Raw genomic sequence first — 18,417 nt, 5'->3', positions numbered from 1 at the left:
GGTAAAAAGAACCACAAAACCACCCGCAATAGTCAGGGTAAAAGTATTTACATTGTAGTACGATTCATTAAGACTGTCACACAATCGAACTTAGGATATTCAATCATAATGGTGTGATCTCAAAGACAAATAATGACGGTAATTTCCACGAGATGACCAAAATTTTACACTGTTTGTAGTTATAGGTTCAGAAAAATTTATAAAAAAGATCTAAAGTGCTGCTTACAATCCACGGGGGAGGCAAGCCTCCCCCGTTAATTTTTGGCTTTCCTCTCGCCCGCGCCCAGAAATAAACGTTATTGGTCAACTGGAGTCTGTTATTTGCATTATATTATCAACGAACCCCCAATACCCTCAAACGCTACGAAAATTTCCCGTGCGAACGACAACAGGCCCAAGAACTTGTCAGTGAGCAGTGCGCACAGTCACGTGGTTCAGCGCGACCAATTAAAATGCGATGGACAGGGCATGGTAATATGAAGATTAAAGGACCAGAAGCTGTGATATTTTAAATGTCAACTACAGTTTCTTGTTCTCCTTCCCGAAACATGTTGAATTTAAAACACTTTCTATTTAGCTTGTCAACACAGCACCAGTACATGGAAAATGAATGTGTATCTCAACATACTTTGAGGTCTAGAACAAAAAAATGTTGTTGATTTTAAACATAAAAAAACAAGTAATCCCATCGAACGTTATGGCTACCAGCCAATCAAAGATTGCAGAACGATTATTTTACGCGGGGCTAACATATGTATAAGCTGACAGATTTGCCAAACATCAAATGTAGAACTTGTTCACTTAGTTCAATGACACAGTTGAAGGGACCGTGTTTTCAAGGATAACCTTTTGGCCTTTCAGAAATAATTAGATATCATTGTTCGGATATTGAGGCAACCTTTCGGCATAATGATGATCTGCTACAACGGAAACGACGAAACCATATACGGGAGTAAACACAAAACTCCGGTAAAGTTTCACGAAGGACAATAACTTGTCAAATGATTGTTAATTGCTATGTCAAATGTTATCGGCGAACAGCGCTTCAAGTATCTGATAACATTACCAGATTGGCCCTATCATTTCCGTCACGTCAACAATTACAAATGATCGCAGGAAATCGAGGCATTTGCATGGAGCTAGCCACTCAGAGATAACCCCGGTTATTAACAGCGGTGCTCCAGTGCGATAACCTGGCACTACCTCTGCCGAGTGCAAGAGGACGATACCAGTTGAACACCAAGGTAGGTGCCCGTTTCCAAACATCCAATAGGCTAAAACCGGCTTCAGTGCAAGTTTTTAGAACTTGCATTGCAATGCCAGCTTGTAGAAATTGCGGGCTTGTGAAATCTCGATCGCGATGATGTTTTGAACTATGTGAACGAGTGACAGGCTTTGTGGACTTTACGAAAAACACTTCAGTATTGTAAGATCACAACAACGTCGTCAGTAACTTTAATCTTTGGTCGGTAGATTATGTGAAGGAACTAGATTCTAGATAGCACATCAACGTAGTTATAACATGCATACACAGAGAAGTAGGACCATTGGTGACGATATGCGAATGCATCATTTCCAAATTTCGTGAACTCGTGTAAAGCTCTGTGTAACGAATCCAAGGCATGGTTTTCCCGCCTTTTCAAAAACTCTCTAGGAACATTTATGCTTCTGCCTCTCTGTCTGTCGTTCGGTCGGAGTCAGATGCAGCGGTATCTTTCTGCATATTCCCTGTTGATGATTGTTAGTTGCTCGCCTTTCTGTGTCTTTCTCTCATCCAGTTCACCAATAATGGCGTGGGAACGGCTCAACTCGTTTACTTTTGTACTGACGGTTTTGCCTGCTGCTTTCAATATCTCGATCTTATGCAGAAGTTGATAACAGCACGGCGAGTGATAGCGGATATCTTATGATTGGTAAGTCGATGGTGACAACCTCTCGTGATATAAGCCGATAAAAATTGCAATCTGTCTGGAGACACGTCGAGATCCACGACCCGCCATCTTCAACTACTCTGACAAATGTTTTGTGCTTCTTTTCGCTACTGGTTTGGTCTTATTGAATGAAAATGGTGTCATGGTGCACTGTGAGATAGAGTTTTCACCATTGACTTGATATCCATCTTGCAGTCGTCCCGCCACATCATCATTTATGCTAACAATTTATTCTTGAAATAACCGAGCAGGCAAATAAACACGATTAAAATCAATCAATTGATAAACGTTGGTAGGCCATTGTTAGTGACCGATGTAAACAATTCTGTCACTATCCGTGTGCAGCTCTTAGGGTTACGAATTTCAAAACATGGAATCGTGGGCAGCACATTCGCAGGCACTTACTTGACGGGATAGCCGCCGTTTTCTTCGGTATCAGAGTGCAAGGAAAAAAACAGACGGCCAATTTCGGAACATGATGATTAGAGGATCGGGGAGAGAGAGAGAGAGAGAGAGAGAGAGAGAGAGAGAGAGAGAGAGAGAGAGAGAGAGAGAGAGAGAGAGAGAGAGAGAGAGAGAGAGATTTTATTCGGTGGAAGGTAATATGAGGAGGAGGAAATTTTCACATTTAAGTTGGAAATCAATTGCAAATGGCTATTACTTCTAAAAAGTGAAGTAAAAGAACTCAGATTTAATGTTGTTTCATTTGCCACTACACAACATGCAGAAATTACACTTATGCGTGTTCCCCCTTAAATAAATTTACTTCATGATATTTCTGTGAGAAAGCATAATGTGAAATGTGAGTAATGTTTCTTTTTGGCCATGTTTCTGTACGTGACTGTTACTGTATTCTCAGTAGCAAGGTATGTTATTCCATTATTAATAATGATTTAGATAAGCAATGACCTATTGGCTTATGTTGGAATTACCACCAAACTTCTTATTCAGGTTTAGGACTCAGTTTGACGCGGCTGAATTTTACTCAGATATCTCAATAGACCTCGCACTCTTCAGCTGTCAATATGCTGTCATAAGCTTGACTTGAGTTCTTTGATCTTTGCGTGGTATATGCGAGAGGAAGGGTCCGTCTGTAGCCCTGCCACGAGAGCAACGGATCTTGCAGTTTGCACTTTTTGGAGACAAGAAAAATGCACTGATAATAAAAAAGCCAGAGAGGAAGGGGTATGTAGTTCGACAAAATGTTCAGATCAGAGATTAAGGTTGAAAAAGGCCATTATGGTAAACCTTATTATCAGCCAGTTTATCCGTATCAACACTAGTTGAAGATAAGCATATTTTATGGGACTATTGTCCGCGTATGCGCATTCTAGGTCGTCGTCCTGTCGTCCAAGTGTCAAGGATCACGCGTGATTCTTACAGCCTTCAGGTCTATATAAATAAAATGGTGTTGTGTCTTAGATCAAGTCTGAGCACAAGGGCTAGAAAGCAACGTATAGATTTATAGCTCGAGCAATGGATCAACTGCCTAAACGCGTAGCTAGATACTATCTGCACCTGTGCCGAAGAAAAGTCTCTGAAAAGATGTTTTTTTATTAAAAAAGCCATATCTTCGATAAACAGTAAACTGCCATTTTCAATTGGAATTTAATTTCCATTCTTACTCTTCATGAGCTTATAGGCTTAGCCCAATCGTTATATTTAAATACATGTATGATAAATAAGGCCAAGAAAAATAAAAAGTTTGTGTCGCATTATTGCGCGCGTGAATTCAGACCTTCCGCGTCAACCCTTTTTTCTGCTAACGAGGAAATAAAATTATAATAACAAAACCCGCAAAAATGCGTGACGATAGTGCATAACATACTGCTGTATAAAACAGAACCGTACACAAAATACCTGACACTAACATTACATTCAGAACTGTACACATATGTCAATGTTATATTAAGCTGTCAAAACTGTGCATTGCTTCGCTAAAAGTCAAACCACAGAACTGACGCGATACAAAAATACTACAGCAACACTGCTGTACATTTATCTCTGCGTTCATTCCTATGTTTTCATGTTTTTGCGCGTTCTCGTGTAGTTGAAGGATAAAAAAATGAGAAGAAAAAAAAAACGTGTCACCGCACCATTTTTGCAATATGTCTAGGATGAGAAACAAACTTTTTATTTTTCTTGGCCTAATTTTTGGATAATAAACATTTCTACAACAAACAGAGGTCCTTGTGATATCTCCATGTTTGAATAGTGTGGGTATATGTAGGTAGCTACCCTCACAATCTCTGGTGTATTCTAAAGGAAACGGTCCATCTCTGTTGAGCTGTTAGGCAGTGTTTCAGTCAGGGTCAGGTGATAATCATCTGCGGTGGTGAGAAATAACTGATGGAGGCGATAAGGTTTTGGAAATATTATATATATATATATATATATATATATATATATATATATATATATATATATATATATATATATATATATATATATATATATATATATATATATATATATATATATATATATATATATATATATATATATATATATATATATATATATATATATATATATATATATATATATAAACAAACTCTAAAGTGAGGAAGAGAAAATTAAGAAAAGGACACTTATCTGAAATATTGACTTGTGTATAATATGATCATCCACATATGAATTATATGCACTTGTACTGTATCGTTTGTTATTTTTAATTTTGTGTTAGCTTTTATTTAGCGGAACCTTTATTTTATTTTGTAATTAGTATTCAAATATAGCGGTATGATCCTAATAAACATAGTAGTTATATTACATATATTCCATACGTGAGTAAATGTACATGTACGTCATTCGAGTGCTTCCTTGTACTGGATATCTGTCAATTCCCTCAGTCGTAAAAACGTCAGTCCTCAACCCCTGGTTCTCGCATCATTGCTTGTTGTCACTCAAGGTAGAACAAACGTCGGGGACACTCGGACTCGCAAATTTCAACCATTCTTTTGCGATCCACCACTTGTGGGGGCTTATTTCAAAGCTCTTGCAGAAAGAAAAACTTTCACGGCCTTAGTTTTTCGAAAATCCAAAATTTCGTCTTTACCCCATAGAGTTAACACTGGGATGGCGGCCATTTTGAATTATAAATGTCGCAAAATGTTTGTTAATTTGTTTCGCTAGTTCCAAAATTTGCACGGTGAAGCATGATTTTTATTGTTGATTTGGTAAGAGAATGGTTGAAAGTTTTATGTAGGAAAGTATGAACAAAAGTTTAAATCTTTCACTTTCGAGGCGCATACTACCTTAAATTTGACGTGATGTAAGTTTCCTCTCATTGGAATGCTGTGTACAGGATCACAGATAAAGCTGAAAATTAACATCTTAATTGCAACCCTTGATCACTTAACCACACACTGCTGTTATCATTCCACTAACATTGTCTATTGGTTTAACATTAATCACGAGTCAGATGACCTATAAACTTATTGAATGAAAATCTCTCTTCAAGAGCACAACGGGATTACATATCATGTGTATGCTGATGAAGTCACGTGGCGGGAGGCATACTCACTTTGCAAGGCAGAACTTTCTGTCTTAGCGAAGATTTCAGATCAAGAAACTCAAGATGTTATTACAACTCACCTTAATAATGACGAGGTCTTGGCAACAGGTAAGATGTTTAATGAAATGTAGTTATATATTTTGAGGCAAAACATGTAACAACATTGTTTTTCACTTAACTTCTGACTAAAGTATTCTAATTAACTTCAACACGTGGCGTCCAGTACTCTATATCATTTCCTAAAATCATAGCATTCAAAATTTATCCGCATTTTAATTTGCCTCGAAGGGAGTTTCTGGATCGACGCAAAGGATGATAATGAAGAGGGTGTTTGGGTGGACTCGGAAAGTAACGAGCTGACGTACACAGCCTGGGCTCCGGACGAGCCTAATAATGGCGGCCTTGGACAGCACACAGAAGATTGTGCCCATTTGTGGTGGTAAGTTTATGAGTGCATCGAGTGTGTGGTTGATAGTGTTAGTTGTACCACAGGTGTCTGGACTTGCCTGTGTACATGAATAGAGAGAATAGTACACGTGTACACAGGCAAGCCCAGGCACCTGTGGTTGTACTACAGGTACTACTTCTTCGTACGCTCAATACCTTTGCACTACCTGTAACAATACGAGTGAAGGAAAATGGGAGAAACTACAATGGGCAGGGCCGATTAGTTTATAACAAGCACTCTAGTACAAATATTAAATTTTCGATTTACAAATGGTTCAAAAGGCATTTTAACATTGAAGATAACCAACATAATGGGGCAGAGAAATGGCAAGGTACATTATTAAACATACATCATAAATTTGTCTTTTTCGCTCCAATTTACTATGATGTATAACAGTGGGAGTATATGGACCCACTGTCAGTTTTGTGTGTATGTGTGTGTTTGTGTGTGTGGCTGTCTGTCTGTTAAGCCGTCAAAAAAAAAATCAAAAAGGAAAATCAATGTAATATTTGATCTGCATCTTATGGTGTAGAATTTGTTCAAAAGAAAATGCATATCCAGAAATTAACGTGTGCGTGTGACCTTGAAAATGTTAGAAACTCCGATATCTTTAATTGTGTATTTTGCATACTTTATCACATTTTCCTACCTAAAATAGTAAAGTAATATACATGATATTGTGGTCGTTATATACCGTTTGAGGTACATATGGCATACATTATGTAGAACACGATTGGAACTAATTTGGGATAATTGGATGGTGAAGTAATGTCTATTTGATCTGCAAATGTAAGCTCATCTGCTTCTCTTTTTAAGTTATACACTTGTTTTTATGAGTAATTTGTGATATTGCAACATTCAGCTATAGGGCACCTAACATTTTGAGAAATTTGAAAAATATCAAAATCCAATTATCCCAAATTAGTTCCTATCGTGTTGTAGTTTTTATGTTTCTGTAGTCATAAATATGATTATATAGCGTTTATAAGAAATTTTTCCCTTCTTCACAGTTTTTGGTAAAATATTTTTATCTCTGGAACCAATCACTGCATTGCTTTGACATTCAAATGTTACGTTCCTACAACTATTGTTGTGCTCATATGTTAAAATTATAATTACTTGATAACATAAGAATTTGAAAACAACTTTGATTTTCTTGAATACCTAGTAAGTTAATTAATTTTCATTTTCTAGGGAACACGACTTCAAATGGAATGACAATTGGTGCAAGAGTCACATTTACTTCATTTGCCAAACAGGTAGGAAACATGTACCAGGAGTACTCAACGGATATATAATTGTTTCAAGGGTTGACAATTTGGCATGGACTGTCGTTACTAATTCGACAAACAAAAAACTGACAAACAAAAATCGATGAAGGAAGAAATATGGTAAAGATATCGATCTTTTCTTCCTCTGATAAAGATCATCTCCAACACTGTCTTATCAACGATGGCGTAAACTCAATACAATATAAAGTTATTGGTGTGAAGCAAGGTTATGAGCCATACTGTAAGAACATCATTGAATGCCCGGCGAAAATTCGCAAAGAGGTTAACTTTTTCTCGATACAGGCATGGCATCTGAGTGTTACACAACGGAAGACGGCCATGACTACCTTGGCTCAGTGTCCACCACAGAGACAGGATTGGAGTGCCAATATTGGTCAGAACAGTCCCCGCACGCCCACACGAGCCACAAGCCATATCCATCCCTTAAAGGACACAACTACTGCCGCAATCCTGACGGCAGCGGTGACAAACCGTGGTGCTACACGACAGATCCAGACACTCGATGGGAATACTGTGCTGTTGGTAATAGCCAGTGGATGTGTGATGAAGGTTTGTCTCTATTAGAGGATTTGAAAATACAATTAATATCATTTGCCGTAACAAATCGATGCATAATTCCGAATAATAGTCAAACAACAAACGTTCAAAAACGGAAATTATTTTAAAGCATTTATACAGAAAGTGATTAAGGAACACAGAAAATTGTCATTAGTATTTTGGCTTTCATTGTATTCGCATGAATTATCTTTACCCTTGAAAATATTCAATAGCTGTACTGGAACTGTATATCATTAATTTGGCATATCTAATGCTGTAATCGACACCCCTGATGTTATTTCGACTTTTTGACTAACGCACTTGTCATACCAAGCCTATCTCAATAATAGATGTTTCATGAACGTGCTATTATCTAGTTACTTGTAAAAGGCGAAATTCTTAAAGTATTCTTTTTTGTGAAGTTCTTAATTTATAATTTTGGTGGCGAAGCATACAATATCTCTTTTCTTAATCTAATTTTAATCATTCGTTCAGCTTACGGTGGTATAAGGCTAAAGCGATTGGTCAATATTCGTGGTAACTTCAAATACATTCAATGTTTTAAATAGTTTAGTTTACAGAAGGCAGTATGTTTTCAGAGATAATGTATAAATGAACAATATGCAGTGATCCGACTTTGGCATAACATTCATTTTCGATGGAATGGTAGAGTGTACACCTCATTTTGCACGCCTGTTAAATGTAGCAAAATGGTTGATTTGACAAAGAAAGCAAAATTAATGAAAACATGCAAAGTTGCATCTGCTGTCTCTTAAACATAACCAAGCCTCTATCATTCAACTTTCTTTCAGATGACATTGAATGTTTTGAGCGGTATGACGGAAGAGATTACATGGGTCATATCAGTGTAACAGAAACTGGTAAGACATGTCAGAGCTGGAATGTACAGACCCCTCATCGACACTCATACCGCGGTGATGACTATCTAGGTGAACATAATTACTGCCGAAATCCAAATTATTCAAGCAGGCCTTGGTGTTACACAATGGATCCTGACATTCTGTGGCAATACTGTGATGTTTGTGGTAATGGTGAGTCATTATCTTTTCTTGCCGAATGGTTTTATTTGGTCATATATTGCTAACGTTGGCTCATTGAAAAACAGGGTTAGACCATGTCTATTGGATGCTCAAGAAAGGATAATTACACTGAGATGGATTGGAAAGCGATGTACCTATTACCTTGAAATCTCGTACGCAAAAATGTTTCAGCTTTTTGTCTTTTTGATTGTGCTTGAAATATGCAAATGGACTAAATTGTAAATTAATACCCCAAAACAAACCAAACAGGTTGCCCGTTAGTCAACATTTCTACTAGTAAACAGGTCTGTGGATAGCAAAAGACATATTTTTGCTAAAATTAACATAACATTTGCATATGTAAATTTGAGATTTATCCTCTTGTTTCGTTGACAAAACTTCGATCAGATGCCTCCTAACTTGAAGCCGCAAGTTTGAGAGCTTTGAAATTTGTTTTTAGGTCCCAAGGATGACAGCATGATACATTTCAGGGCAGATTACGCACTTTTTACTGGAACCATACTCTCAAAAATCAGTAACCCGAAACATTTAAGGTTCGGTTATTGGTCCGAGACATTACCTCATTACAATATCCTTCAAAAATTATGAAATTGGCATGTGTAAATTCTAGGGCAAACCACTTTGTCAAAAATGTTTGCTACATAAGTACTCATACGTGTATGATGAAAATTTCTAAGAATTACTTGCTTTATCTTTTTACTAAATGCATTATATTTGCATGAGTAAATACGTGCAGCCAATATTGACATTTTTAATTTAACGAGTATTGTCAGATAGTTTCCAACTTTTGGTTTGATGATGCCATGGAATACATCCATTACGATAGGATAAAATGATAGTAAAATTTAAAAATAAATTTTCTTGGCCAAATTTCTATTTTTTTGCCCCCAAACCGTTATCTTTAAGAGTTAGTGTCTCATAGCATCCATATCGAGTATGTCAAACATTTTCCCATTCTTATCAACGGGGACCGTGTATCAGTGATGCTATTTTTATAATTCTCTCCTCCTAAGCAATGTGCAATTTATGAATTTCGATATCATTCACTACCATATCGAATAATTGATCTTAAATTTTCGGTTACCATTCTGTAAGAGCCATGGTGAAAGTCAAGAAGCAGAACAGCTTTAAAACATTAGACCACCGTCCCTCCACACGGTGTGGAGGGACGGTGATTTGACGTTCAAGTAGGTGCATTGTGAGGGTCAAAACGTGAATGTTAGCCCGAATATATATATATATATATATATATATATATATATATATATATATATATATATATATATATATATATATATATATATATATATATATATATATACACACACACACAGAGCGTTTGCATGACAACGTAACTTTATTGGCATTGATGATGGGTAGCTTTTCTGGAATAAAAAGATTACATCGCTGGCTTATGTCAGAGTGACTAGATGCGTTGCCATTTTTATTTATTGCCTTTTTGTTTTCGCTGTTCTGAATAACAAATGCAAGCCGACGAACTCACAGGTACTTGTCCGCACTTTGGTGACCATTTAAGTTCGCTCTTGATCAAGACATATGCCTCCCTACAGGTCAGACCTTTACTGGTGATAACATCGCCCTCAATAAACGTGCCTGGCAAACTAGTGTGATGTCGGGGGGAACGGCGTCTAAGGCCGTTGATGGATTCGCCAGCACCTTCTGGGGAGACGGGTCTTGCACGCATACGAACATTGAGGTGGATCCATGGTGGGAGGTCGATCTTGAATACACGTACTTCGTTACAGAAATTGTAATTACGAACCGCAGAGATTGTTGCTGTAAGTATCTTTACGACCAATTTCTCTCTGATCTCTTTTTTTACTTTCATCCTGATAATTTGCATTCAGAAAATAAATCCAAAGAATTAAACTTTCAGGAAAAACAAACAATTCAGAAATGCTGCACAAGTTTGTTTGACTCAATATATTACCATTCTAACCTGGAAAATAAATTATAAATTTAGAATTTTTCTTTTCAAAGAAAATTTTAGACCAGTTGTTATTCAGAATCAAGTATGGAAATGAAGGTTCATATACCACAGCTAATGTTATAGACATTGGTACAGGTTTTCGATATTTCTCTCTAATATTTTCACAGTTTTCCTGCCTTTTTACTGGTGGGCACACTATTCTCATATCTAGAATACCCATCTATCGAAATATCCATATAAGAATGACGTGACGATTCCTCGGCAGTTCAATGATGTAACAAATTTCTTGTCATAAAACAGCCGAGCGTCTTGAAGGAGCCGTGGTACGCGTTGGCTCGAGCATGGATATTACAAGTAACAGCCAGTGTGGCGAGGCAGTGAGTCCATACACAGCCGAAGAATCGGCAACTATTTCCTTTAAGTGTGCCAGTGACACTGTTGGTCGCTACGTCAGTGTTCAACTAGAGGGAAAGAACCAGTATCTCACGCTGTGCGAAGTTGAAGTCCATGGTAGCCGAGGTGAGTCTGTAAATGAGTCAATCACATCGCCGTGAGTTAACCAAACCAGTACACGGTTAGAGAAATTTATCTTCGGAGAGAAATAATGATTTTTTAATCTCCTCAAAGAGAATGAGTTTTTGCTAACTCCATCCATTTTGCTGCTCAAATGTGGTGAAAACGATATATTTAAAGCCCCACTTTCGTGTGAAATCCACCTGTGACGACAGAGGTCGTAAGAGTCCTAAGCAAATGTACCAAAATGAAGTTGGGAAACTAATAATAACAAGAAAAAAGAAAGGCAGTGATTTTATTGATGGGCTTGCAGATCTTATGTGTGCATGAGGAGGCGCTCATCTTTAGACAAGCTGAGTACTATACCTCAATGTGGAGATGCGACTACACAAAAGTCATTAGTTTAGCTTAAACTATACAAATACAACACTGCCAAATAAGCAGCTTGTATGTGTTTCACAAAACTAGAAACAAACAGCTGCATTGAACACCTGGGCGACAATATCTGGCGATATATCGCCAAGAAGCTTACGATACCAAGAAAATTCTATAGTGGAGGAAAATGGTAAAATGTAACAAGCATCTTTGAAAGAATACTCAATGAAGAGCTTAAGGCAATGTCATGATCAAACAAAATTTTCGAAACTTCATGGGACAGGAGATATTCAATCTCAAAGGCTACAGGAACGATCCAAGAGCCAGTGACCTAATATTTATACTTTTGCAATGTATCATGGATTAATGTTATGGTCAGTTGAAAGATGAAATGATTTTATGTTGAGCTTTGCATTGGAAGTTTGTTTTTGGAACTTAAATTAGAGGAAATATTATACTACTTGATTGTGGTTCAATATCATTACCGCATTCCTTACAAAAATCCATCAACTTCAACTTTGCAAACAAACTGACTCTTCTACGCCAATTTTTAATACTGTTTAATTCTTATTTTACATTAGCAACACTCTGGAGACCGGACCAACGTTGTGGTCCACGGTATCCCACCATATCCAACATAAATGGAGAATGTGATCCAAAGGGTGGTTTTCCTTGCTGCTCGCCGTTTGGATGGTGCGGCATTTCGAACGACCATTGTAATTGCTTTAACTGCATTGACTACAGGGAAGTCTATAAAAAAAACGACTCAAAGGAAGAGGAGCAATCAGGTAAAGCAAGCGATGGAGACTAAAAGAGAGGCATAAATTAACAGACACGATCTAATGGGAAGAATGACTGGCAGAAATAGAAACAAAACAAAACTACAGAGGGCTTAGGGGGCTGCGACACTAAATCTCATCGATAGCAGGGGTTCATCAGCAAATCTACGACGCCGCACTCTCTCCATCTGTCTGTCTGTCTGTCTGTCTGTCTGTCTCTGTCTGCACCAGCTTCTCTGCCTCTCTCAACCTGTCTGTCCGTCTGTTTGTCTATCTCTGTCATGCACACACACTCTCTCTGTCTGTCTTTTTGTCTGTCTGTCTGTCTGTCTGTCTTTTTGTCTGTCTGTCTGTCTGTCTGTCTGTCTGTCTGTCTCTGTCTGTCTGTCTGTCTATCTCTGTCTCTGTATGTCTCTGTATCTCTCTGTCTCTGTCCGTCTGTCTGTATGTCTGTCTGTCTGTCTGTCTCTGTCTCTGTCTCTGTCTCTGTCTCTCTCTCTCTCTCGGAGATCTCTCTCTCTCTCCTCTCTCTCTCTCTCTCTGTCTCCTCTGTCTCTCTCTCTCTCTCTCTCTCTCTCTCTCTCTCTCTCTCATGGAATGGCAAGCGCTCGGGGATATAATGCTCAAGCTACAGTGACATTTTCTGCAGTTTCAAGGCGGTCATATTCTGTATCAAAATAGGGCATGCACTGAGCATAGTTCAGTTGCTTCATCCAACATCACTGTTTTTTCTGCGTAACAATCCCCATGTATTTTTATGGCTCTAGGGGAGACAAATCTTGCTCTGCTCAAGGAAGCCACTCAAAGTAGCCTGTTCGAGATTGGAGTACCGTCAAATGCCGTTGACGGTCGCAAAAACAGTGCCTGGGTTGACAAATCGTGTACACACACTTTAGAAGATGATGACGCGTGGTGGAAAGTTGACCTAGGTGATGTTTACCCGATAGATCGAGTCGTGATCACAAACAGGGGAGAGTGCTGCCGTAAGTTACTGAATCGCCATTAAAGCTATTTTGTAGTCAAATAACTAATAGTTTGTGTCGTTGGGTTTTCTGTCCGTTGTGGTTTATACATATCGACGCATAATTTAAGTACATGTAAAGTGTTTAAAGCCCGTAAAGTGTTTAAAGTGCAATAAACCGATCTCAAAACATCCTCAATTTTCCAAGACACATTAAAGACTGAAAAAGTGTATAACACTTCATAAGTGTCGAAAGAGGCATGTAAATTCAAATGTTTTAACATTATTTTAGATTTCCCGCCATTTTCAAAAACTAATCATATGACAGAGAAAATAAAGATTAGAGGAACAAAATGTTGGCCATCGTGTGTTGTGCATTCAAGTACATGGCATCATGCTTGTTTCTGGTATGATCACGATATGTGTATGTGCATGAAGAACTGTTTTTTTTTTTACTTTTCCATGCAGGCGCCTTTGTATGAATGCGACACCCGTTTATTATTCGATCTGTTAAAACGTGTAGGCATGATCCAAATCAGCAAGCAGTGATACTTCTGTACACGTCCTTCAGTTAGCATATTTACACGAACCAACTTTGGTTTGAAAATAAAATCATGAAAATAATGCATTAAATTCGCAGCTCTCTCTAATAGTGACGGTCACCGGAAATTAATAGCAGGGCCCTTATGTGAATACAAATTTAAAAACAGCGAATTGGAAGGTAAGATACTGCCATCCTGGACAGAAATTGTTCGTACTCTATGACATTGCTATTGACCTTTCAGAGGATCGTCTACAGGGGGCGGTTGTGCGTGTTGGAATAGAAGAGAACATCAAACGAAACAGCAAATGTGGTGATACTCTCAGTGTTGATGATGTCAATGACAGACCGATCATTTTCAAGTGCAATGGAGTCAGCGGCCACGTCGTCAGTGTACAGCTTGAAGGACGTAGAGACTACCTGACTCTCTGTGAAGTTGAAGTTTACAAGTCTGAAGGTAACGATGAAAGCAATACGGTCCCGCCTGCAAAGACATACAACATTGATAACGCCCTTCATAGCTTATGAACAGTTGTCGGATTCGAAAAAAAAATATAGAAAAATCTTTCTGATAATTTTTATCATCATCAAAGGCACATAATCGATCCTCTTTCGAAAACGTCGGACTGTGTAATACTGCGAGAGAGTGCGGTCAAGGGCGATGCATTATAATACTACATACGTCAGCGGGAGATTTCCCCATTTCATTAGAAGCTATTATTTATTTTAGGTGAGTCTTGGCGAGAGGACGTACAGTGTGGTCCAGGGTTCACGGCACCAAATGGTGTGTCACCAGCAGAATGTGACCCACACGGTATTTATCCCTGCTGTTCAACTGCCAACTGGTGTGGTATCAGCAATGATCATTGTAAATGTTATGGATGCATTGATTACAGGGAAGTCTATGGAGGTGAGTAATCGGCGAACTGAAATTTACCGGTAATAGGGACAGAAAACCATGATTATATCTGTGCGTATTACTCCAGTCGGGCCTCAATTTTATCCCTTGACTACATCGATCACTTTCATTTACAGTCGGTAGGATAAGATCTTCGTCGATCCAGAGTTTAATGATTCAATATTTAGTAATGAAACCAACATGTACTGAGTTAGTATGTAAAGTCACCGTAGTGTGCCAGCTTCAGAATATAACCCACATGGAATATACCCCTGCTGTTCTTGTCTAATCGTCTGGGCATCAACGACTGTGAATGTTAAAAGTACATCGATTGCAGTTTGGAGTTAACCTTGCATAAAAATATCGATCATTTGTTTGTTGCCTAGAAATGGACTCCTGACTATGAATAGCATACAACCTTTATTATGGTTTCTCTTATGATGTCTGTATTTAATATTTAATTCCGCAATTTTTTTGGCACCCTATAATCCCATGATCATATGATGAAGTCAATGTAATTTATTCCATCAAACAGTGACAGAATCGCCCGTAGATGCGTGTTCTGAACCGAAAAGAATCACCATTCCAGACGATGGCGAGGTGACTGTGACCTCACCGACATATCCAAATTTTTATCCCAGTTATGCAAACTGTCGGTGGTTCATAACGGCTGATTCCGATATGGAAATAGAGGTATTGTAAGATTATGCCAACAAAATTGTATAATTGCGGTTTGATTTTGAAGAAGGGTATGGCTCGACATAAAGAATAGTTATAAAATTATGGATGCATTTGTTGAACAAATCAATCAATTAATCAAGCCAAAGTATTTACTAAAATTGTATCAAGATTGAAATACTCTCTCGTGGACAGAAGCTGAAGTCTTTGAACTAATTGACAAAATGTACCTTTTAGACCTGAGATATACAATACTAGCAACGTTGTTTTTACAAGAGTGTAATTGTGCCACTTTGGCCAAGCATACACTTGCTTCATGACACAAATGTATTTCGCCGATTATGAGCAGATCTAATTTTATCCCACCTAAGAAAGTGAACCACACTAAATCTGATGTCTCTGATAGACTTACACACTCATGCCTACTTACATCAATCCCAGCCAAAAGGAGAACAATCTCCTAAGTAATATTTTGTACAGGTTACTGTAAACGAGGTCGATCTGGAGACGTGCTGTGCGAATGTCTACATCGGAACAGGCGACACTCTCAGACAGAACGAGTTATTCACTGTCACCAACACGATGACGACATCGACGGTTGCGGAGTCAAACAAAGTGTGGATTCAGTTTGTCAGTTCTGCCAGTCAAGTCCAAAGAGGCGAAGGCTTCAGCATCACATTGAAACCAAAGTCAAGGGGTAAGTTGCTCTCATTTCTTCCAATGTCACATGCAATACTTTTGATGCGCAGCAAGGTGACACCTCAAATACTCATCCTACCGAACAGTTTGTAATGGTCAACCATCCGAAGTCAAATTTCGTACTGAGATTTCTAATCAAAGTCATTTTAGGGTTGTGTTTAAAATTTACAACTGTAGACAATCCGATGCTATTCTTAAAGGGTCCATTATATTTCGCTGTCTTAGTATTATTTGGACTTTCAAGGGATACACTAATAAGCCACGGATTAATTCTTTGTATTTTATACAATGAAGTAAAGCGTTTTGTATTGGTTTGAAATCTTCAGTCGGACATTTCGGTTGCAGGAATCTACAATTGTAACATGTGTGACAATTCCCTTGCCATTTACAGGTTACATCAGCTAATACATTGAAATTTCGTTTCTCTGAGCAATAGATTGTATCGTGTTGTGTAAAATGTCATAAAATATCAATGAATCATAGAACATTACACATTTTCTTGTTTCTTGTAATATACAACTCAGTAGATTTTCGATCGGTCTGTACGGCACCCAAACACCTAGCGAAGACATCAACGTCAAAACCTCTCGGTCAAATCTCCATTCTTAAAAAGAGTGGTTCAATAACCGAGCTAAGTTGTTACAATTATTCTGACTGCGACCCCTCCACATGCTGTAGAGTTCATGAAGCAAGCATTCACACTCACACATACTCGCTATCGCACATCGCACACAAACTTTATCAGAGCGATGAATACATCGCTTTATTGAGACAGCCTCGGGGACAATTCTGTCCACCAGCAGAGCTATCAAACCAGGGGTAGAAAATCCTGTTGATTTCCGATCAAATTATTGCATGAAGTTATATTAACAGCAACAAATACGAAATCTAACCATTGAGTTTCTTGCAAAGGCAACGCCTGGCGAGAGGACGTGCAGTGTGGTCCAGGATTCACGGCACCAAATGGTGTGTCACCAGCAGAATGTGACCCACACGGTATTTATCCCTGCTGTTCAACAGCCAACTGGTGTGGTATCAGCGATGATCATTGTAAATGTTATGGATGCATTGATTACAGGGAAGTCTATGGAGGTCAGTCAGAAAACAGACATTCATTGATGTTTAGGGACAAAGGTTGGACTAAGATTTAGATCTGTTGACATTGCCTTACCAGACCTTCAATTAATATCCCCTCAGAGTATGGGACACTTTCATTTTCAACCAGCCAAGAAAGATCTTTGCTTGTACAGTGTCTTGCCTTAAACATGGGGAATCAATTCAGTATTTAATATTAACACAATACGTAGTAACCCTAAACCAGTTATGCAAAGACAATGCAGATTTAATATCACGAAATTATGTAACACTTGCAAATACTTCATTGCGACACAATTCATTCTAATAATATCAAACAAATCGACTTCAAGATGTCGCCCAAGTTCTTCATTGTCTTTTACTTTTTATTCAGTAACCGAATCACCCGTGGATGCGTGCTCTGAGCCCAAGAGAATCACAATTCCACGCAATGGCGAAGTGACAGTGACATCACCAAACTACCCCATTTTTTACCCCAGTTATGCGAATTGTCGTTGGTATGTAACGGCTGAGAGCGATTCTGAAATACAGGTATGATATGCTTTCATTTTCTTGTTCTTATAGTTTACACGGACTATTTTTATGTATGACGTTTTCTTAGTGCCACATTTAAGACGCTTGTAGGTTTAATTTAGGGCCGATTTGTACTCTTTTATACCTACGAAGAGCTGCCGAAAGTTGAATCACAAACTAGGATCACAATGATTTTGTGTACTACAACCATTTGCATTTTAGTGTATCGAAAAAACTGATAAGAACAACAGTTAATTCGCTGTGGTACAGCGAGGTGTTTAATTGAAGTTTATGAGGAAAGACTGCGTTACATTAAACGACAAGGGAATCAACTAGATAGAGAAAAAGTCTACTGGAAACATTGTCTAGCAGAAGGCCAGACGAAGTCAAAACAACACCTGTCCACCCGATCCACACACCGGCACCAGCAACTGACCTCCTGCTAGAAATGTTTCAACTTTTGCAGACGAAGTTGATTCCACTATGATCGACATTGCTAAAATGCTATTAAAAATCGTTGACCACATAGATTTTTACTGTTATTCTTATCACTTATTCGATAAACTAAAATGCAAATGGTTGAACAACTTTCATACTTTTAAAATGTTTTCGATGCAAATGTGCATTG

The 18,417-nt window shown here is 38.2% G+C and overlaps 1 protein-coding gene across 4 annotated transcripts in view; it reads left to right on the top strand.

Moving 5' to 3' along the window:
* The first annotated feature begins 1,102 nt into the window (after positions 1–1,102).
* Positions 1,103–18,417, top strand: part of LOC139115963 (uncharacterized) — a 66,052-nt gene continuing 48,737 nt past the window's right edge. For 3 of the 4 annotated variants that reach the window (XM_070678434.1, XM_070678433.1, XM_070678435.1), the window contains exons 1-17: positions 1,105–1,244; positions 1,779–1,913; positions 5,395–5,556; positions 5,737–5,887; positions 7,091–7,155; positions 7,471–7,737; positions 8,538–8,777; positions 10,358–10,585; positions 11,038–11,256; positions 12,207–12,413; positions 13,172–13,387; positions 14,151–14,363; positions 14,637–14,816; positions 15,340–15,497; positions 15,963–16,179; positions 17,094–17,273; positions 17,650–17,807. In XM_070678434.1, coding sequence (XP_070534535.1) covers positions 1,907–1,913; positions 5,395–5,556; positions 5,737–5,887; positions 7,091–7,155; positions 7,471–7,737; positions 8,538–8,777; positions 10,358–10,585; positions 11,038–11,256; positions 12,207–12,413; positions 13,172–13,387; positions 14,151–14,363; positions 14,637–14,816; positions 15,340–15,497; positions 15,963–16,179; positions 17,094–17,273; positions 17,650–17,807 — 2,868 coding nt within the window. In that variant the 5' untranslated portion in view covers positions 1,105–1,244; positions 1,779–1,906. Of the gene's footprint in view, positions 1,245–1,778; positions 1,914–5,394; positions 5,557–5,736; positions 5,888–7,090; positions 7,156–7,470; positions 7,738–8,537; positions 8,778–10,357; positions 10,586–11,037; positions 11,257–12,206; positions 12,414–13,171; positions 13,388–14,150; positions 14,364–14,636; positions 14,817–15,339; positions 15,498–15,962; positions 16,180–17,093; positions 17,274–17,649; positions 17,808–18,417 lie in introns of all 4 variants that reach the window. The other variant, XM_070678436.1, reaches the window with a different exon arrangement.

The sequence above is a fragment of the Ptychodera flava genome, chromosome 17, assembly GCF_041260155.1.
Source record: "Ptychodera flava strain L36383 chromosome 17, AS_Pfla_20210202, whole genome shotgun sequence".
Classification (NCBI taxonomy): domain Eukaryota; kingdom Metazoa; phylum Hemichordata; class Enteropneusta; family Ptychoderidae; genus Ptychodera; species Ptychodera flava.
The sequence above is the reverse complement of the archived record's forward strand: the minus strand, read 5'-3'. Positions and strand labels throughout refer to the sequence as shown.